Raw genomic sequence first — 22,489 nt, 5'->3', positions numbered from 1 at the left:
GCTCCAAAAATCCCCCACACTGCCGTCTGAAAGTCCTTTAGCCCCGGCATGTTTATGTGTGTGCATATAGATGTATGTGAGGGTGCTTAAAATGATGAAATATTCCTTTCTGCCAACTTATAAAACTCCCAGTAATATAGAGGCCCTGCTTTATATTAAGTGTCTAATAACTGTGTAGTTACACATGAATAACATGTGCAACAACACTGTAACTACTGATGATTGGGTTATGTTACAGATGGATTACAGAAGTGCAGCCTATGTAATTGCACATGTATCAGCTTCAGGTTTACCTCATGTAATTTCAGTGTATATTCTACAGAGGTGCTTTCTTGAGCTGTAGGGTTAAAGTTACTCTTTAAAATAAGTGGGCGGTTCCTGTGTAGTTGGTAGTTAGATAGACAGAGCTTTGGGACAATGCAGCACCATTTTAAGTTAAGGGGACGTCTGCTGTTCTGTCACATTACAGAATGGTTTAAAGCTGATACAGGTTACAGTGTCTCAGCACTACCAACATAAATGCTGGCTATATGTTAGCTGGCAGATTCAGTGTAAGTAATGTCTTAATGTACATTATTACATATTTAGTTTTAATGCTGAAAAAAGTGCTATTCCAGTCTGATTACAAATATAATTACATGTATATTATTGCACTTGTGTAATTACACGAGACATCTGTTACAAGCATTAAGATACAGTTGTGTAATTACATAAGGTGTTCTTCTGTAGTCCACCTGTAACAGTGACTGAATCATTAGTAGTTATATTGTTGTTGCATGTGTTATTCACATGTAACTACAGTTATTAGACACTTAATATAAAGTGGGACCAGTATAGAGACTCAGAACATGACAAGTAAAACCAGCATTCTGTGATTTGTCAACTGAAAGCTGAGATGGTTTGTCCTTTCAAAAACTGCTCATGCATTATTCTGTATTCTGCGCATCAAGGGTTGTCGAGTTCCCAAGTGCTGTCGAACCCGTAGCTAAGAAGGTCTTGGTCATTGTACCTCCTCTTGATGTGGGGGCAGTCATGGGCTGGAAGGCCGAGAGCCGACAGCACATGACTGAGGTGTTCTTGAGCAAGACGCCTAACCCCCATCTGCTCCCCGGGCTCTGTGACTAGGGCTGCCCACCAATGTGTGTGTGCTCACTAGTGTGTATGTGGTCTTTCACTGCACGGATGGGTTAAATGCGGAGGTGAAATTTCCCCGCTGTGGGACTAATAAGGGTCACTTGATGCTCAGCTTATCTGATGTCAATCATAGAAACCAAAATAGTTCCACAGCAGTTTTAACGGTTGATCTGCTGCTGCTCAAACTGTTCAAACACATCTGTGCTAGAGCTTGAAATATTTATCTCAACCTGATATTTGCGCTGCACGTTTTGCATTTGATTGCACGCCTTTTTTCCAAATGTGTTTCACAGCCCGCCTCTAACTTTTCTGTGTCCTTTAGTTTTTCTCCTTTCTTTATTCTTCCTCTCTACTTCCATTACTTAAATGGGATTTAGACTTTAAAATGGCAATTTTGACTACTACTTACTTAATTATAGTACATTATTGCATATTAATTAAAACATTTTATTAATCCATGACCTAATTACCGCTACTGTTGTCGGTACATAATCATTTAACCAGTGCTATCATTAAAAATAACGTGTTTTATGAAGCTCTAAAAAGCAAGTGAAGTGTTTTATTATTCACTATTTCTAAATTTCATTACCCTTAAAATGATTTGTAAAGTCTTAGATTTGTGGGCCTCTTTGCTCTTTGAGGTTAGGGATCCAGCCTCGTGACCGGAAGGTCACCGGTTCGATCCCCAGAGCCGACAGCACATGACTGAGGTGTCCTTGAGCAAGACACCTAACCCCCAACTGCTCCCCGGGCGCTGCGGATTGGGCTGCCCACCGCTCGGGGCAAGTGTGCTCACTGCCCCCTAGTGTGTGTGTGCTCACTAGTGTGTATGTGGTGTTTCACTTCACAGATGGGTTAAATGCAGAGGTGAAATTTCCCCGTTGTGGGACTAATAAGGGTCTCTTAATCTTAATGTTAATCTTTATTCAGTCTTAATGTTCTGCACTTTTTTTATCTTTTTTTAATCATTTACAGTTTATTTTAAAAGTTTATGTCCAGTGCTGTGACAAAAGTAGAAATTCTGTTAAAAATGCTAAAAAAATGGCACTATTTGTTTTTTTTTCGAAATTTCAGAATTCATTTTTCAGTTTTTGACATCATTTGAAAATGCCGGTGAAAATGCTCTATGCATTGTGTGTGAATTTCATAATGAATGGACCAACAGAAATGACCCAGATTTGCTTGGGAAAAAGTCTCACATTAAAGACTCTCATTAAAAGTAGAGTATGTTTTTTTTCCTTTTCCTGTAACGTTATGCTTTTGGAGATATGAGGTTTTGATCTGACATCAGCGACATGAGGTCGAGTTGTTGTCTTCCATTCTGTAGCTGGAGCGGGTGGCGGTTGAAAATGATGTAAATCTGAGCTCTGATTTCTCACGTCTCAAATACAGTTGAGTGCAGCTTGACTCCGTTTGCACTGTAGTCCTTTCATTCACTTGGTAATACATTATTTTAAGAGGTTCATTATCTGGTCCAGTTCTTGGTCCCAGTGCTCAATAGCAGCTATCAGTTCAAGCCCATTCAGTCCTGGAGCTGTAAGAGGTTCTCTGACTGCTGGCCTGCTGTGACCACGAGGGCCAGCCGTCCTGATACAGCAGAGAGAGTGACTCGGGACAGGCATCCTCAGTAGCGCCTGAGCATCTCACGTCTTTGTTTAACTCTCTGTTCAGTTTCATGTATTATTTGTTTGTTTGTGTTCATTTTCCCCGCAGTGCTATATGTTCCACATGTACGTGGGTGTGCGTGCTGGTGGGGGCATCGGTGACCAGATCGAGGATCCAGCCGGCGATGAGTACGAGATTTATCGCATCATCTTTGACATCACCTTCTTCTTCTTCGTCATCGTCATTCTCCTCGCCATCATTCAGGGTAAGAGGATTGTTTTTTTTTAATAATTAAAAAAATAGGAAGTATGCTATAATTGAATAATAAACATACAGTAAGTGCATTAATAATGTGGATTAGCCTGGATATTTATCAGAACTGAACAGTAAGATCTTATTTACGTGTTGCTAAGTGGTCCAGAAAACACTACCATGCAAAGGTTTGTCACCACCTACCATATTTACAATTACAAACTATTATTGTATGCAATAATAACTAATATGTAACTTGTATAATGTTGATTTTATAATTACAAATTGCTTACCAAAAGATATTTATAGATGTTTTATTAAAAATTAAGAATTCTATAAACAAGAAGTGAAAAAATGCTAAAATTAATTACAGTGTATGTGTGTGTCTGTCTGTCTGTCTATCTATCTATCTATCTATCTATCTATCTATCTATCTATCTATCTATCTATCTATATATGTATATATATATATATATATATATATATATATATATATATACACACACACACACACACACACACACACTCTCTCTCTCTCTCTCTCTCTCTCTCTCTCTCTCTCTCACTCACTCACACACACACACACACACACACACACACACACACACACACACAGTACTGTGCGAAAGTTTTAGGCACCTAAGCAAATGTTTAAACAGTTGACCTCAGCAGTGAGTTTATTACAATATACATTAGAATAAAGTCGTATTAATAATTCAAATAAACATAAAAAAAATAAAAAGTAACAAGAATTTCTTGGGTCCATATTTTTCCTTGTTAATATCATCAATGACATCATGAGCTCAATTTACTGAGCACTGATTGGTCAAACCAGGAGCTGCTTTTTAACTACATATAATACTGGGCTTCCTCGATGAGAGGCTGGGAGATGGGTAAACAAACACACTAACATCCAGAAAATCACTATGTATTATGTGTGTGTGTGTGTGTGTAATATATATATAGTGCATTGAACTTCGCCACTTTTGAAATATGGTGTGTTCTGGTTCTGGTGATATCTCAGATTCTTCAGGACAAACATAGTTTAATAATATCATTTTGTTCAGAAAGTTCTCCCTAAAACTCCTGAAAACGTTTAGTGGCCACTGTTTGGGAACTTAAGGCAATGGTTTTCCTATTTTTTTAACCTTTACCCCAAATGTTGCTCAGTGAAGACATATTCAAAGCCTGAACTTCTTTGCTTTTGAGCTACAAGCCTGATGTAGTTAACATGTAATGGAAACTTCTGCTATAATATTAAACTGCCTGTTTCTGTGGCTGTAAGAGGCTGTGGGAGATAAATGTATATATTAACCTGATATTCTTAAAAAATTGGATTATTTAATGAAAATAACATTCATAATGAAAATAACTTGTTAAATAATTTGATACTGAGTCTCAGCAAAAAAGTTCAAGACCATGACGACCACTTTCCTATACAGTGTTTCTTTTTTTGGTCATAAACGTTGCGTATTGCTTTGTTAATTTACTCTACCATTGCCTAACAGCTTAAAATGCCCCATAATAATTCACTGTAAATATTACAGGCCCATATTATTTAGTTTTGTTTGTTAAGCTGTTTTAAATTAGGTTAGTTCTCGGTCTGTTATCTGTCCTAACGCAGCAGTTATTGCCTTTGAAGCATCTTCATCAGCCTACTTATCGGTTATCTGAGAAATCTGATAACATCAGCTTATCACCCAGATTAACTGTATGATACACTGCTACACTGTCTATACTTTTGACCATTTTTCTAGAGATCAGTACATCATAAACCACATCCGCAAGTCGAAGTGAGCTGATCAGCTGCATTTGTGGTGGCTGAACCATCATCTACAGCACGAGGAATTCAGTGCGCCGTTGTTTTAATGTCTTTTAATGTGTATCAGGTCTGATCATCGATGCATTTGGCGAGCTCAGAGATCAGCAGGAGCAGGTGAAGGAGGACATGGAAGTGAGTACTCGGACGCTTTTCTTTCAGCCTCATCCACACAGGCTCGAAAGCTTTACATCACCGGACGTTTCCTGTTAAACTTGAAGCTCATTTCTTATTCAGTGGATGTCAGGCCGCTGTGACCTGTGGCTAATGGGCTCCTACGGCTTCAGTGAAGAGTTACAGCCCAGTAGATGCGTCTCTGATAAAGAGGCTTTACAAAGAGGGCTCTTTTTTTCTGCTGTTGTGCTAATGGAATGAGTCTGTTCTCGCTCTAATGACCATATTGACCTGACCGTAATGCGCTGAAAATTCACATTCCCCCCGTTACTAGGACACCGACCTGTTTTCCAGACTCAAGGCGAGTCGGAGATATTTATTTTGAGTTTGGGCCGTGTAGGAGAATGAGAAATTTTCCTTTTTCATTTTAGTTGCGCTGTTTCTATAAAAACGTAATTGTCTGGTTGGCCTGTTTTTTCCTGTGATCGGTCGGCCAGCTGAACACAGAGAGACGCCAGTTTAAGCATTTAAAGGAAAAAGGCAGTGCAGATAAAGTCATGGCTAAATTTCCTTTGGGATCAATGAAGTATCCATCTATCCAGAGTGGGTTGGATGTGAAATGGTTCATTGCACTAAAACATATTTCTTCACAGTGATGGTGAAAGTGATGGAGGAGCCAGCGGTCGCACTACAACCATTTCATGTTTTATTTACTGTTTACTTTCTATGAAATGTCGATGAGAGTAAAATAATGGGAATTCTCTGGGGCTGTATTTTCTTACAACACCTTGCATTTACATGCAACGTTTTTATATGTAAGACAAGGCAGGTTTATTTAAATAGCACCTCTCATACACTGCAGACATTCAACGGGCTTTACAAATGAGAAGATGATTGAAATGATAATTTAGAAGATGGAGGAGAGAAATGAAAAACATGATCAGAACGATAGACTCAGAAGAGAAGAAATGACTAATTTAATTAAAAATCTGATTAAAAATTAAGATAATAAAGTGTCGTTACCAGAGAGATGTGCAGAAATAATAATAATAAAGATAATAATAAGGCATTTTATTTATGTAGCACTTTTCATGTTGGTGGCAGCTCAAAGTGCTTTACAGACAGGTGATGAAACGAGATCCTTAGTATTTAATTAGAATCAGAGGAAAATGAAAAGGATTCAATTAAAAGATAAAGATGAAACATCGCCAGACCTTCAGTTTTAGTTACATGCTAACTTAAAGAGATGCGTTTTTAGGTGCGTCTTAAAAGTGAGCGCTGAGCTTGACTGTCTAATAAAAGGTGGAATTGAGTTTCACAGTGTAGAAGCAGAATAACTGAGGCCTCTCCGTGTTTTCTGTATTTTACAGAGGGCCACTATCTGCAGATCTTAGAATACGTGCTGGAACATAAACAGACAGACACTCTGAGATGTACACAGGTTCTAGGTTGTTTTGAGCTTTAAATAATAATGACTGCCCTCCCATCCTGCTGAAGACTGACCATCAGAGTCTCCTCCTCACCATCACCAACCCACTGTCCTGTTCATTTGTGCGAACTCCAACACCTTCAATTACATCACTGTGCCATCAAGATGTACCAGCGTTGAGATAGAATGGGACTGTTTCAGCTCACTCCCAGCCTCAGTCAGAGACCCCCTCAGTCAGAGACCGCCTCTACCAATGCATTCTCTAAAGCTTTACCATCCAGTCTTCAAACAGAGATCCTCTTAGCTTTTATTTGGTATTCAGCTTATTAAATTGTAAGTAAGTTTGTAAGTTTGACCAGAGGAGGGACAGATCTCCCCTTGTGAGTCTTGGTTCCTCCCAAGGTTTCTTCCTCCAGACTGAGGGAGTTCTTTCTTGCCACCGTCGCCTCTGTCTCGCTCACTGGGGGATTATATGTTGTAACTATGTGTTTTCAAACTTCTGTAAAGCTGCTTTGTGACAACATTGTTGTAAAAAGCGCTAAACCTGAATTGAATTGAATTGAATTGAATAAAGATTAGTAGCAGAACCTTGAAATCGATCCTGAATGAAACAGGCAGCCAGGGCTGTTCCTTCAAAATGGGAGTGATGTGATCTCTGTGTTGTTTTGTTACGATGCTGCTGCATTTTGTATGAGTTGTAAGGGATGTGTAGTTTCCTTAGGAAGTCCAGTAAGGAGATCATTACAGGAGTCAAGTCTGCTTGTAACAAATGCATGAACCAGTTTCTCTGCGTCGCTCTGAGAGAGAAAAGGCAGATTAGAGCTAACAGTGTTTTAAACTGAGCTGAAAGCTACTCCAATAAGAAGGTTTTCAGGCCAGATCCTCTGTCAACTTGGTTCCATTTTAGAGCAGCTTAGTAGCGAAATGCTGCATGTTAAATCTTTACCTTAGGCAGGACTAACTGACTAGTTCCTAATGATGTGAGAGTTCTGCTCAGCTCATATCGCTGCAGCAGATGAGGTGAATACACTGGCCCTTCAGTAACAGCACCTTAAAGTCTAATCTGGAGCAGACTTGGTTGCCAGTGTAAGAATTCTGGCAGATGTATTTCACATCAACTGATGCTGTTGGTCCAGTAAGGAGACCATTACAGTAATCAATCCTGGCATGAATGTGTTTCTCCAGGTTTGATTTAGCCAGAAAATTTTGACTCATGTTGATTTTCTTAAGGTGATAAAATGCCTAGTAACGGCTTTGATATGACCACTAAACCTGAGATCCGAGTCCGTTAGTACTCCAAGGTCATGTTCTTGTTTTTCAGCCTTTAGGGCTCTTGAATCCGGATTGGCAGTTGATCTGTGCCTCTTGTTGCTATTCCAGAAGAAAATAAGCTCTCTGTATTATCTTCATTCAGCTGCAGACTGTTTTATCACATCCATTAGCGATGAGCTCAGGATACTTGCAAAGTGAGTCAAGGGGACCATAGTTGTTTGGGGAGACGGCGAAGTAAACCGGAGTATGATCTACTTATCTGTGGTGAGATATCCCGTAGTCTTGTAGGATTTGGCCAAGTGGAAGCATGTATAAATCCAATAAGAGCAGCCCAAGAATTGAGCCCTGTATCAAGATAAACATCTCAGAGATGTTCTAAAATCATTTCTTAGACATCAGGCATCATTTGTGTAATAACTTCTCTGCGAGGGAGCTTTCAGAGGCATTAAATGCTTTAGACATCTGGTTCCCATCATTATCACCACCACTGCAAACAATTCTAACTGAAGTTTCTTTAGAACACAACATTTCACATCAAACCACTCTGAATGCCTATGTTTACGTTTTAATGATTTAATTATGAAGAAAATTTTAAAAATTGATAAAATTCCTCAGCTTGAATAATCCATTCATAGAAGCATCTACCTTCAAATGTGCTTTTTTTTCTTTTTCTCTTGCAGACCAAATGTTTCATCTGCGGAATTGGAAACGACTATTTTGACACGGTTCCTCACGGCTTTGAGACGCACACCTTACAGGAGCACAACTTGGCAAACTATCTGTGAGTGCTGTGACCACGGGCTAATAAATACATTTAATATCACAATAATTACCAACCCTTTATCACGGTTTACAATATCGTCACATTATTGTCAAAATGAGCTGCTGTATACAACGGTTTGTTTTGTCATCGCGGTCTGATTGGTCGAGAAGTTTTCTACATGTGATTATTTCTTGCTCATGGTAACAGACAAACTGAAATTAGCCATAAATGAACAGAACACAATTCAGCAAACAGGATGTGTTGTGAAATGCTTTACAGACGGACTGGAGCAAAACAACATTCAGTGAATGTTGTAGTGAATATTGAAAAACTGAGCTGAACCTGATATTTCAACGGCTTTATGGTCTCTACTGCATAAGAGTACCTTTTTTGGCTGAGGAAATTGCTGCACATTGAACACATTTGATAAAATATTCTTCTTTGACACACATTTGGTTCTGTTATGGAAAAAAATCTATTCCATTCTTGGATACAAAATGTCCCAGAGTCCAAGCATTTTCACATATTAGTATTTTGTATATGAGTGAACTGCTCCGTTTATCCAGTCAGACCATGTGTGTATATATATATATATATATATATATATATATATATATATATATATATATATATATAAGGTTTGATTTTTATATATAAGATATATAAGAAGAGTAAGATGGAACATTGAGGACTGGATCATGCAAATGAAATCCACACCCCCTCAGCTTGGTTAGCCTCTCTGATTTGACTAGCTATGCACATTTTGTAGTGGAGGGTGTTTTTTGAAACATTAACATAATGTACATCAATTCTGTGAATAATAACTTTGTCCGGCTATAAGCTTTGTTGTCGGATTGTGATGTGCGGCTTGATGTTTAGGTCTCGAGGTCTGGAAAATCAACATTATACTGATAGTACAGATGTGATGACAGTAGTAGATTATTCATTCGCATCCTCAGAAGACACGTCCTTCATCAACTTTTCTTATTGAATTTTCTTTTAAAATAGTTGCAATCATCACATTCATCCACTCAGGAAAGGTTCCAGGGCAAAGCCCAAGTTTCAAATGGGCTGGAGGTTAGAGAACCGGCCCTGTGACCAGAAGGTGGCCAGTTCAATCCCCAGCGCCAACAGCACATGACTGAGGTGTCCTTGTGCAAGACACCTAACCCCCAACTGCTCCCCGGGCGCTGTGGATAGGGCTGCCCACCGCTCCGGGCAAGTGTGCTCACTGCCCCCTAGTGTGTGTGTGTGCTCACTTGTGTGTGTGTGGTGTTTCACTTCACGGATGGGTTAAAATGGGTGAAATTTCCCCGTTGTGGGGCTGATAAGGGTCACTTAAAGCGTTCTTCCACACATTGTGTGCAGTAACACATTTCCACCAGAGAGGTCTACAAATCCCCAAAACTTAAATGGTGTAGCTTGAAGTATTTTACTACTCTCAGGTTCACTTGATCCCTCTCTCCTCCAGGGAGTTATATAATAAAGTTCACATGAGCGAATGAAATAATGGAAGATTCTCCCAAAGGGAAGGAGCAAGGCCAAGTGAATGAGCACTTGTTAAAGCCAGTATGGGAAGAAGCAGCAAGCTTTGCTCAAAGGACCCTTTGTGGCGCCTCTTAAAGAGTGTGCAGAAAGGAGTGAACTCTTTCAAACTAAAGCACTTGAACTGAAGAGGCACAGTGGATAGTATTTTTGTGTGTGTCTATGTGAGCGAGAGATAAAGAGACACAGAAGAAAGTGATGAATGTGATGAAATTGATCACCTTATGCAGCTGGGAACATCAGGTGAAGACAGCTCAAGCGCTGTGTGAATCAGGAGAGCATTTGTGTCTTGGCAGTGTGGAATATTAATATAACACTTCACCAAATGCCTCTACAGAGATAGTGATGACATGCAGCGTGTCGCTATGAACCAGTAAGAGAGTCTAAAGTGTCTCTAAAGAGTGAGGAAGACTCGTGCAGAGTGAGGAAGGGTGTGCTAATTGCTTCGTTCCTCCAGTCGGAGTGTGCCATAACCAAACACCCCCCCCCAGAGACAGAAAAGAAGCTTCCTGACTGCGGTTTGTGTTCCATTAGTTTCAGTTTTCTCATTTCATCTTTACTGTTACCAGGAGAATATGAAGGAGATAAAACACCAGGCAGAGTTGTGTGAATATTCAAAGCAGTGTTTCCTCTAATGGGGACCTTCAGATGAAATATGCCAGGTATTAAATTGGATGACATGCTGCGATGGATATTAAACTTATTAATACAGCAAACACAAGACTAATCAAAAACCGTAATCAGGGACACTATAATCACTTAACACTATGATATTGATGCAACCCAGAGTGTCATGTCTATAATATGTGCTGTTAGACGACCTCATACCACTCAGTGCCTGCTGTCTTGTAAATCTAAAAATTGTAAATTTACAGTGAATCTGCCTCATATGTCATGTAAATATGTAAATAGATACTTTTACACTTTATTTTATTTCTCTTGTACTTTAACTTATGTGTAGATTTATTTTATATCTTCTATTTTAGTTTATGTGCAATTATATGTCTTGTTACTGTAACACTGCATATCTATCTATCTATCTATCTATCTATCTATCTATCTATCTATCTATCTATCTATCTATCTATCTATCTATCTATCTATCTATCGATCTAACATACTCAGTCTTAAAGAAAGCTAAAAATATCTGAAGGTGTAGTGAAAGTGCTACTCGTAAACCTTATGCAAGAGTACCAGGTTGGTTTGTAACAATAGTGGAACCCTTAATTTGTGGTTATATTAATTTGTGGCTTTTTTTTTTTAGTTTTTAACTCTTTTTAGCATATACAGCAGGCTCTCTGTCGTGGAGAAGAATCATCTAATCACGCAAAGAACTATTTAAGCATTTAACTCATTCTTTTCAAAGGTTTGGGCACTAATTTAATGTTTTGTTGATTATCAAAGTGGAAAAAAGTGATCAGATCCTCCACTGAGAGCCTACGTCAGTGCATTTTAACGCACAGTTGCTGTTTAGTTGCTGAGTTTAACGTGACATCTGGCCACAAAAGTGGAGACGTTACTCTTTATACACTGATTTTAAGCGAGGTTGTTCAAACTCCTGCATATGACTGTTCTGTATACGCAACCGTTTTCTTTACAAGCGGTCTGAGTGGGTTTATAAAACATTCTATAGAACAGTCTATAAAACACCTCGTCCCAGCACCTGCAGTAGCTTTCTGATGTGCAGTGTTAAGCTCGTTCAGTGCTGTTTGATTAAGGTTGCATTTGATCATACAGATATACTGGAGGGATGATAGAACACCTCCACATATAAAAACAGTGTCAGGGATTTGTCTTTTTTTGTAGCAGGTTCATTCTGTGTTTGGTCTCTAGAGACATCTTTGCATTCGTATTTCAAATTAAACGACCCAGAGTTGTGGTCTAAGACTGACCTTCTCAGGAGCTCTCATTCCGTTGATTTGGTCTGCACCGGCGTTTGAGAGACGGCACTCTCACTTTGTTCTACTGGACCACGTTCATACAGTCATACAAGTGTTTGGTTTAATCTAACCACACCTGCCAAATTTGCACATGCCCCAAAGCCGTGGGGTCACTACACGACTTTTAAAGCCTGAACTGGTTATAAAAAGACTGGGCAACTCACACAGTCCGACTGGTTTTTGGGGCGAGCGAAATATTGAGGATCGCACACAACTCAACCTTTAAGATGCTGCTGAACCGGACGGGACGCAAACGAACTCTCGCTTTCTCCCGTTACTAGGAGACCCAAATAAACAAACACAGAGCAGCTACCTAACACAGGTTAGGCCAGACTGAGAATCAGGGCTAAAATTAAAAGTTTAAAAGTTGTTAAAAGTTGTGTAGTATAACACCAGCTTTACACTGTTCATCTATTGTGTGATTGCGCTTGAAGCAGCAAAGGGTCAGTGACAGAATACAGTTAACAAATGCACATTGACCAGTGGTACAGCCCAGGGCCAGATCACAAAATCATGAAAATGATTTTTAAAATTTCGGTATCGATGACGTGGCTTTTTTGGTCCAGTGATTATGCTGTGCTGCTCCTCAACCTGGAGCTTTGAACAGTAGCTATTATAGTACACTAGGTGGCAGTGTGTGTGTTTTTAAGTGAGAAGACATCTAGCCATTTTCAAAAAAAAGCTTTAAAATGTACCTTATTTTATATTTTATTCTGATGATAGTAAAGAGTTGCGTTTCTTTTCTTCAGGGGAGAATGATTAATAATTACTGATACTGGATGATTTGGAAAAATATATTGTGCCAGATTTCCTGAGACGATAACCTGCCAGGTGAAGCTCTGGTTGGCTTCAATTGGTGCGTCTTTATGTGTATAACCTCATTTAATTATGTCTCTATGTACAACGTCATTTACATGTTGATTTTGATTGGTTCTTGTCTAGGACACTGGTGAAAATGCAGCAGTGGTGAAAGACGCCGCTGCACTAATCACCACTATGGTGACTTCATGAATAACTCCTGTTTACTCGGTGTGGCGTAGCACTTTTCCTGCACAGTTTCATTCATTGTGTTCAGTTCACCCAGCTCTAGTGCAGCTGAGTGAAAGGGCACATTCTTTATTCACTGTTTTTGAGCAAAAATCAAAAAGAGATTATCTTTAAAAATGCTCAGAAAGTACGATTGCATGCTGTGCAGGTCAGCAGGCTGACCGAATGCTCTGGCACTGACTGAAATGTTTGTTTTTTCTTTTGTGCAGATTTTTTTTGATGTATCTCATTAATAAGGATGAAACGGAACACACGGGCCAGGTAATCTTCCAGCTCATCAGCTCATCAGCCTGAGACTCTCTCTCTCTCTTTCTGTCTCTCTCTTTATATCTTTCTTTTTATATGTATCGGCCACTTTCTCTCTGTGCCTTTCAAACCCTTTCAGTTTTTGTTAGATACCTTGTGCATGTGAACTGCCCATCAACCATGTGACGTGTTTTTTTGAATCACTCTTTTTGAATAAGCATGTTTCACATGTTAAGAAGAATGTGCCTTTTTTCTTGGCGAAAGTGAAGAAACCACTAACGAAAAGCTCTTGTGTGGGAGTGGCGTCAAAGCCCACCTATTTTATCCACTTGTGATGTCAGGTGTTTAAACCAACTTAGGTTCCCAAAGAGCTTATATGCTTAGAGTACGTACTATTAACTTAATATATACGGAATATCATTGAAAACTGGAGCAAAATCAATTAAGATCAGTAGCTAATTTTAAAAAAATAAAACCCCCTAAAAAATAAGAAGTAACGAGAGAGATATGTGGTTGACCAGCTAAAAACATACTCAATTCCTGGTTTTGATTGCAGTGGGGGAAAAAAAAAACTTTTTTATTCTTTATTTAATTTCTCAGTAACTGCTTCTAATCCCTGCAACGAAGGACCAAGTAAACAGCTGTTTTATATTAACGAGGGCTGTCAGTGAAATAAAATCATTAATGCCGCTACCACTCATTTAAAACACTGTAAACACATTTTCCTAGTTTCAACCTTAGAAATGTCCTTGGTGAAGCCCAGCTGTAGGTTGCTATGACAGTAGGATTCCAGACTACACTGGGGGCTTATAGGAAAACTATGGATAAATTAATGAGCAGCAAACTAACAAAAGCAAAGTGGAAATAAGCTTCAGTTCTCATCAAGGGCCCCCACTGTAACAAGAATCCATTAACTGTATGAACAATAGCAAGAGGCTACAATCACTGAGGAGTTGAGCCTTTGGCTGTATACAGTTGTATGCAGAACTTTGGGTGTGCCAGATCAAACAATGTTGTGTTGATTTTGTAAGCGAAAAACAAGTGAACTCATTCTCTACAGAGAGCACACTATATAGTATAGAGTATATTTGCTGAATTTAATATATTGGGGAAAGATAAAACATATGTAGCCTGTAGGTACGTATTTTTTCTCCAGCATGGTAAATAGAAATGTTGTATTAAACTGAAGAAAATCAACTGAACATGTCATTCGACCTGGGGTGTTCAAACTTACGCATACAACTGTATCAGGCCCCGATCATCAAGTTATAGCCCCCTAGGCACGAATGTTTGGTGGGTCCCTACTTGGCTACTGATTTTTGGGTGGTCAGTGATTTTGTTATGATATCAGCTTATGCAGCACCACAATGGCAGCAAACTAACCACAGTGTTAGTACATCACCACAAACCATCAAACCCATTGGATGATCCGGGCCTGAACTGTACATGATATATTGCTTGGGACATGCAGCCGCTGTTGCTCTCACTGAAGAAAGAGCAAATCTTTTTGTAAGAAAAATGTTATTAATCAGGGTTCACTAAACAAAAACAGTACACTTTTTGTGCCTACTTGAAAAGTTACAGTGAAAATCACGTATTATGTGGTACATTTCAAAAGAGTGCAGTGTTTTTATTTTTATTTTTTTGCAGTATTTATTTGTTGTATTAACCCACTAATAAACTATCTGCTCTCTTGATCTTGTGCTTGGTGGTTACTGTTGTTTCCTTCTTTCTGTTGCTGCAGGAATCCTACGTTTGGAAAATGTACCAGGAGCGCTGCTGGGAATTCTTCCCAGCCGGAGACTGCTTCCGCAAACAATACGAGGACCAGCTCAACTAACACAACCGTCCACACACGACCACACACACACACACACACATACACCCACACAAATACACACAAACACACACAGAGAGACTTCTGTCCCTTGGACTTTGTTTCACCGTGATAGTTACGGAGAAGGGACAACGAATGCTTTTGAGATTCTGTACATACTGCTCCACTGTCTACCTGTACCCAGAATACATTGGGGCAGAGCAGAGAGAGAGAGAGAGAGAGAGAGAGAGAGGTTTGAGTCCTTAAAGCTTCTCCATTCTACATTTGCTTTATAAAACTCACCAAAGTAAGCAAAAAAGAGAGCGAAGGAGAGGGGGAGCAGGAGCGAGGTATGTGTGAAGGAGGAAGGGAAGGGAACTGGCACTTCCTAAGAGGAGGAGGGAGGAATGAGAGTGAAAGACGGACCGTGTGAGTGTGTGAAGTGGTACGAATGAATGCGATCATCTCACTCATCCTTGGCCTCTTTGTTTGTGTTTGTCAGGATGGAGGGATGATAGTGAACACTGGAATGTATATGGATGGATGAGTGGATACAAAGCAGGAAGGCAGGCACGCTGATATTAGCCCGGGGCAACAGAGGGGACACAGTGCCTTACCAAGCAAAGGGTGAGCTATGCAAGGTAGGATAGAGAGAGAGAGAGAGAGAGAGAGAGAGAGAGAGAGAGAGAGAGAGAGAGTTGAATAGGCAGAGAGATAAGAGGGCTACACTGGGTACAGGTCCAATATCCTGCCTGAGCAGGAATATGTCTAGGAATATATTTAGGAATATGTGTCTGTGTTTCTGAAGCGATGAAGCGAGGCTATTACCCTGTTTACACCTGGTCGTTTCATGTGTCCTCTGCATCGGTGGCAATTTCAGAGGGCATGGGCTCATTAGCTCCCCTTAAACTAAAGTTGGAGGGCAGTGCCCGGTCAGCCTAAGCACCAAGCTTAAGGAAAGCCATGGTAGTGAAACAACATGGAAGAGTCTAAAAACAGTTGCTATAGTTAAACTTGTACTTCACCGTTTAAAAACGTAAGTGCTTTTAAGCATGCAGTGTCGCTACGACAACAATCTGTGTACATTTGACTCCGTGATTACCCTGTTTGTTCATAGCCAAGCAAGTTAGTCTGGAATGGCAGGAACAACGGTACCGCATTCATTTAGCATTTTTGCGGTTTTAAAATAGGAATTTGATAGTGGGATTGTCCTGATGACCGGATCACAGAGCTGTCACAATATAACTTTTAATAAACCAAAAAAACAAAATTAATCATTTTAATTCACTCCTGCTTATATGACCACATCCCTCCAAAATTCAAAGGGATCTGAGAAGCATTTTAGTTAGACGCTAGGCAAGTGTAAATGCATCTATCGCTCAGAACCACAGTTAATAAACAAAAACCCTCCAAGTATTGTAACTCCTCCCTCTGCGCACCTTCTTATGGGACAAAAACACTCACTGGACTGCTGCGACTTAATTAGAGGCACTGCTGCTCCTTCAGTTTAGCTCTTAGTGTTTCAGGCCAGAATTCTTAGCACTATCTGGTGCTTTTTTCCACATCATCTGGCCAAGAACTGCCTATCTTGTCAGGAAGAGGCTGCTTGACTGACATAATGACCAATCGCTACCCAGTGTTTTGGTGCAGCGTGTATGGGGGGGTGATGTTTCTTGCTGTCTTTTAGCAGGAAGCTGGAATTTGGCTTGAAGAACTGTGTTTCCCGATGGAAAAATATAGAGCACTGCATGGAAGTGTGTACATAGACGTGCAGATCTCCAGCCAATCAGAAGACAGCTGACAAAATCTTGGTAGCTTTCTGTGCAAAAGATATCAAGCGCTCCATTTCTGTGTGGGTGGAGCATCTGAGGCTGAGACTGTTGACTCCTGACTCCTTCTGTGCTCTTCAGTGGCCCGAGCTGGTGAAAATAGCACCATGTAAAAATGGGATTCTCAGTTTGGTGTTTATCTTTTGCATATTTGCATATATATTTGCATATTACTCGCCACACAACAATCAGATTTCAGTCAGACTAGCCAAAGATGCATTTGATTACCAAATGTACGCATGTGGTTAAAATCCTATTAGGTCACAATCCAGATGCAAGTCACGTGGAAGAACCAGGTGTAAAGGGGATCTGTACGACAGACCGAGGAAGGAGTTGATAAGAGTCTATCAAGTGCTACAGTATCAAGAGATACAAAGACTTGAGGCTTGGGTGGGGGGGTGACAGAGCGAGATCGAGAGTTTGTACCCCTCAGGACTTCTGTCGGGTTTTTCATATCAGCAGCACCTCACCTCGTCTTGTTTGTTTCGTTTTTTTTCTTTCTTTATTTCGGTAATGCATTTATGCAACAGCAGAGTTAAATGTTTATATCCAAGTTCTAGAAAACTATCTCTGGAAAAAAAAGGAAAAAAAAAAAGTTTCATTTTTTGCATGTTTATTATGCAAGTTTAAGAGAGAACGTTTGAAAAATTAAAGACGCAAGACGTGTTACCCACGTCGCACCGAAACAAGTTTTATAGGTTTAAGGTCATTTAAGGTATCTCTTATGCTATCCAAGTGTTGTGGGCTTTCTTGTATATTAACAAACCCCAGCTGTCATCAGCCAAGAATACATTTCTGGCCCAGGAGTCTGTCCAGGCTTTCTCCCATGCCTTCCTCGAGACACTGTAGAAAACGCGTATCTCCATCTGAATGAAGTTTGACCCACGCCGAAGCAATACTCATTCAGGGAAGACATCCAGGCCGGCCTTTGGAGTCAGCAGTGCGTGAAGCCCAGAAACCTTCATGCTGTTTTTCTGCTTGCTCCAAAACAGGAGGACCAAAACGAGCTTTTAAGAAGAAAGACCTGACATAAAATCCCAGAGCACTGGATACGTGTATCATAAGCAAAGTATTACTGCATTATGGTAGATTATTGCTTATTATAACATCCCATCTTTAAACCAACCATTGCACTACTTTTCTTTGTTGGTCCGTTTGTTTGTTTCCATGCCCTTACCATGTACGACGGATAAGCGCTTTTCATACTTGTCTCACACGGAATAATGTGAAAACCATTGCAATAACAACGACTTCGGCTCAAGCCAATCTATATGATATAAGTGGAATTTTACTCATGTAAAGAATTTTGATAACAAAGATCGTGGATTAAAAAATAAAAAACAAACCTCATAGGAAAATAACCTGTCACAATTACATGTGCTGTTCAGAGTTGTGAATACATAACTGTGTGTTAAACCTGTAAAGGAAACTCAAAGACAACAATGGACTTGCATGATTTTGAAAAATAAATGCTTATTTATTGAAGATTGTAGAGGCGACGTGTTCTTGGAGAGCTCATGCTGTGGTAGCTGTATGTGTACACAGTTGGATGTTCATGGATATGATATTTGGAAAGCATTGTGAAATGACTGCAGGCATATGCTGATGCAAAGGTGGTCAGGACCCCCATGGACCCTCACAGAGGAGGTACTATTTGGGTGGTGGGTCATTCTCAGCACTGCTGTTACACTGTCGTCATGTGTTAGTGTGTGTTGCGCTGATCTGAGTGGATCAGACACAGCAGTGCTGCTGGAGTTTTTAAACACCTCGATGTCACTGCTGGACCGAGAACAGTCCACCAACCAAAAATACCCAGCCAGCAGCGTCCTGTGGGCGGCGTCCTGTGACCACTGATGAAGGACTAGAGGATGACCAACACAAACTGTGCAGCAGCAGATGAGCTGTCGTCTCTGACTTTACATCTCCAAGGTGGACTGATGAGGTAGGAGTGTCTAATAGAGTGGACAGTGAGTGGACACAGTGTTTAAAAACTCCAGCAGCACTGCTGTGTCTGATCCACTCAGACCAGCACAACACACACTAACACACCACCACCACATCAGTTGTGCTCAGAATGATCCACCACCCAAATAGTACCTGCTCTGTGAGGGTCCACGGGGGTCCTGACCACTGAAGAACAGGGTAACAAAGTATCAGAGAAACAGATGGACTACAGTCTATACAGTAAGTGGAGCAGAGAAAATGGACAAACGAGGAGGTGGTCATCATGTTATGCCTGATTGGTGTATATTAGAACTGAATAAGTTGTCACTGCTGCCATAGTTAACTCAATTATTAGAATGGATTGGCCACAAACTGCCTCTTACAGTAAAGGTAGTAGAGTAAGTAAGCCAAGACATGCGTTGCGTAGCCTCAGCGAGCTAGTTAGCTTGCTATGCAAACTCAAGAGTGTGGAGTACATATACTTTGTGAAGAAGTCCTTCGTCTAGTTTAAATATGGTGTATTGCTCTCCTTTTTGTTGTTGCTAGATGAGTAGCCCTTAGCTTCCCTGCTGAAAAAAAACAGCCCAAGCCAGCATTTCATGTTGTTTGACCAACATCCAAAACACAAGTTTTTCCTGGTGCCCACCTTGCTGAAAAAACAGCTCAGACCACCATGAATTCTATGGATCCATGAATTTGAAGCTGGTTTATGCTGGTCTGGTCCTGCTTTTACTGGTCACCAAGCATGGTCTTGCTGGTTGACCAGCACACCATCATCCAAAACACAACATGTGATGGCTTTCCTGACCAGTGCCTTGATATCCATTGCTGATGAGTAGCACCAAAAACATTGCTGGTGACCAGTCTTGCTGATCTGTGCTGGTTTTTCTCTCAGAATCGTTTATCAGCACATATGTATAACAAATTGAGTAGATTTCTGCATTAAACAGAGCTTGAAAACAGCAATTGAAATATCATAGGTCTTAAGTATTAATCAGTACAGATCAATGTTGTATCAGATCACAGTGATAGCTGAGCAAGTTCTTCTCAGGGCTGAAACATGAAGCTGTGGGTACATAAAGCTGTTCCTAGGAAATTTCAGTGTTGGAGCCTGGGAATATTGAGCAGATCCTAAAATTTCATAGAGGAAACACACGGCCTGGGGAACACCGGACTGTTCCCTAGACATTTCAGTGAGTGAATATATTACACCCTGGATACAAATGAAAAACTGCCTTGTTAGGTACATTAGTCCCATAGCTCCAATGCAAGAAGAACAAAACTTCAAACACCACACATGTCTTGTCTGATTGACAGTACATGCAATAAGTGGGAAATAGCTTACATTTGATGCTTTATTTTGGCTTCTTTTTAAGACTGACCACTTGCCCAGTTTTTTCCTTGCTAATGGTAATACAAACACCTTATGTTTTAAGGATGTTGAAGAATTGAGAGTCAAGTTGGATTAATTGAAGCTGAAATGATTGGAATGAGCCGTATTAACATCATTCAACAATATACAGGGTGATTTATAAAGAATCATCCGATTTCAAAGCGCCATATATATATATATATATATATATAACCGTGAGGCGCCTAGGAACCAATCACTTACTGATTGTAAGAGGGGGTCATAGAGTTTCTGACGCCCTTCAGTCTGAGAGGAGATGAGGCCCCTGAGCAGAAAGCGTTCTGCGTTCTCCACTTCAATAAGAGTGAATCAGTCATAACTGTGCAATGTGATTTTTGTCGTCAGTGAACCTCCAGAAGATCAGAGCGTTCCTCGTTGGTTCCACAACACTGGATGGTCTCCGAAATCGCGTTGAGAGAGCCGTGAGTGCAGTGACACCTCACATGCTCAATCGCCTATGGGATGAATTTGACCATGGCGTTGATGTTGTCCGTACAGCTGGAGGCGATTCATACTGAGCGCTTAATAAACTTACATAATAAACTTTATGCTCATTTAAACCATGTACAGTTTATTGCATTGATCGGTAATGAATTACAGGTCAAATAAATCATTTTGAAATCAGATGAATCTTTTTGAATCACCCTCTACAGCAGCAAGGTTGCTGTTGCATTCCAAGTCTAGCAGTTTGCTATTTGCTGTCACCAAAATCTGGAGGGGTTTTCAACTCTGAATTGCTGCACTTTGTCCAGAGGGGTTCTCCAGTCTGCTGTATTCCTAAGCTAGTTGACTTTTCTCCGTGTTTGTTCTCCGTCATGCTAGCTCTTTATCTCTGGTTGTGAAATGTGTTTAATCTCCTTTTGGACGCTTTCATTAACCCAGAGGGCAGTTTCAACACCAGCTTGACAGCTAAATCAATGGCAAATCCCTGACAATAACTGATGTAGTCCGGGCAAGTAAGAAGTGCTCTTAGCACACAAGGTGGGTAGATCATTATCCAAGGGCCAAGAGGCTCAGGCAAACCTGCTTATTGAGAATATCAGAGTGAAGAGTGCTGATCTAGGATTTGCTTTTTTTTGTGGTTTCACATCCTCCGTTTATGAGTTAAGCCAAAGTTCTTTTTGAATTCGAGCAATTTTACATCTCTATTGTGTTTCCCCCCTTTTTATATTTCTTGTTTTTCTTTCTTTCCTAGCCCCAACTCCCCATACTTCTATGTAAGGGTAGGGTTGATATATTCAGAGACGTGCAATAATCAAAGTATTGATATCACATTGTAGGGACCTTTCTAGTATTTTGTTTTACTTGACCACTATTGTCGGTTGTGGTCCTCCTCTCCTGGTATCCCTTGATGAATATGGATGAGAATGCTGCTGCTATCTCTACTCTAATGACAATGAACATTCATTACTCCAGCCTAGTGCCCGGCAACTCCTGTGGGGAATGAAGGTACTGTGATTAAGGTCATGAGATGGTTAATTGGAGGCGTTAGCACTATTGGTATAGCGTTAGCACAATGTGTTCTCTGGGGATTGCTTTGTATTCAGACAATGTGGTGCCAAAATGATTATGCAGTGGAAACCCCAGATCCAGGGTAATCTGTGAGGACCAATGTTGGCCACATGTTGGGCTTTGTGCTAGGCAGTGAAATCTGTCTAAGCAAAGTTCAATATCTAAACTTCTTTCTTTACCATTTTCGCTTTAGAGTCTACGCAGCCAACCGGATCTTTTCAGTGGCTTTATTTTCTTTTCAGCCACTTTATTATACCTTATTATACCTTACAGGTGTTCAGTTAGAGACTGTAGCCCATCTGTGGATGAACAGTTTTGCTCAGTGATCTTCTAGCTCTTTATCAAGGATCGGTTTCTGGCCACGAAGCAACTCTTGGCTGGATATTTTTTTTAAGCATGATAGGATAAAAGTCAGAGTTGTTATCTTTGCAAAGGGAGGCTGCATCCATCCATCCATCCATCCATCCATCCATCCATCCATCCATCCATCCATCCATTTTCTAAGCTGCTTCTCCCTCAGGGGGGGTGCTGGAGCCTATCCCAGCGGTCATCGGGCGGAAGGCCAGATACACCCTGGACAGGTCGCCAGTCCATCGCAGGGAAAGGGAGGCTGCATGAAATATTAAATAAAAGAGTGCCAGTAATTACGGTGCAAACAGATTTGAGAAAAATATAGATTTCCTGATTAGTTTTAGAGTTTTTATCTCAATCATTGTACTAAAGCTCTAATCCTAATCTACCACAGCCAATTCCAGCTTTCAAATACTCCTGAAAACCTTTTACTAGCTAGATTACTTGCAGGGGTAAAGAA

The 22,489-nt window shown here is 40.3% G+C and overlaps 1 protein-coding gene across 30 annotated transcripts in view; it reads left to right on the top strand.

Annotated features, from left to right (window-relative positions):
• The window catches only part of ryr2a (ryanodine receptor 2a (cardiac)), a 352,340-nt gene extending 334,037 nt beyond the window's left edge, over positions 1–18,303 (top strand). For all 30 annotated transcript variants that reach the window (XM_037544154.1, XM_037544155.1, XM_037544139.1 and 27 more), the window contains 5 exons: positions 2,848–3,004; positions 4,881–4,945; positions 8,306–8,406; positions 13,130–13,181; positions 14,911–18,303. In XM_037544154.1, coding sequence (XP_037400051.1) covers positions 2,848–3,004; positions 4,881–4,945; positions 8,306–8,406; positions 13,130–13,181; positions 14,911–15,006 — 471 coding nt within the window. In that variant the 3' untranslated portion in view covers positions 15,007–18,303. The remainder of the gene's footprint in view (positions 1–2,847; positions 3,005–4,880; positions 4,946–8,305; positions 8,407–13,129; positions 13,182–14,910) is intronic.
• Positions 18,304–22,489: the final 4,186 nt, after the last annotated feature.

This window comes from Pygocentrus nattereri, chromosome 13 (assembly GCF_015220715.1).
Source record: "Pygocentrus nattereri isolate fPygNat1 chromosome 13, fPygNat1.pri, whole genome shotgun sequence".
Lineage (NCBI taxonomy): Eukaryota > Metazoa > Chordata > Actinopteri > Characiformes > Serrasalmidae > Pygocentrus > Pygocentrus nattereri.
Note: the sequence above shows the minus strand (reverse complement) of the source record. Positions and strands in the feature narration are given on the sequence as shown.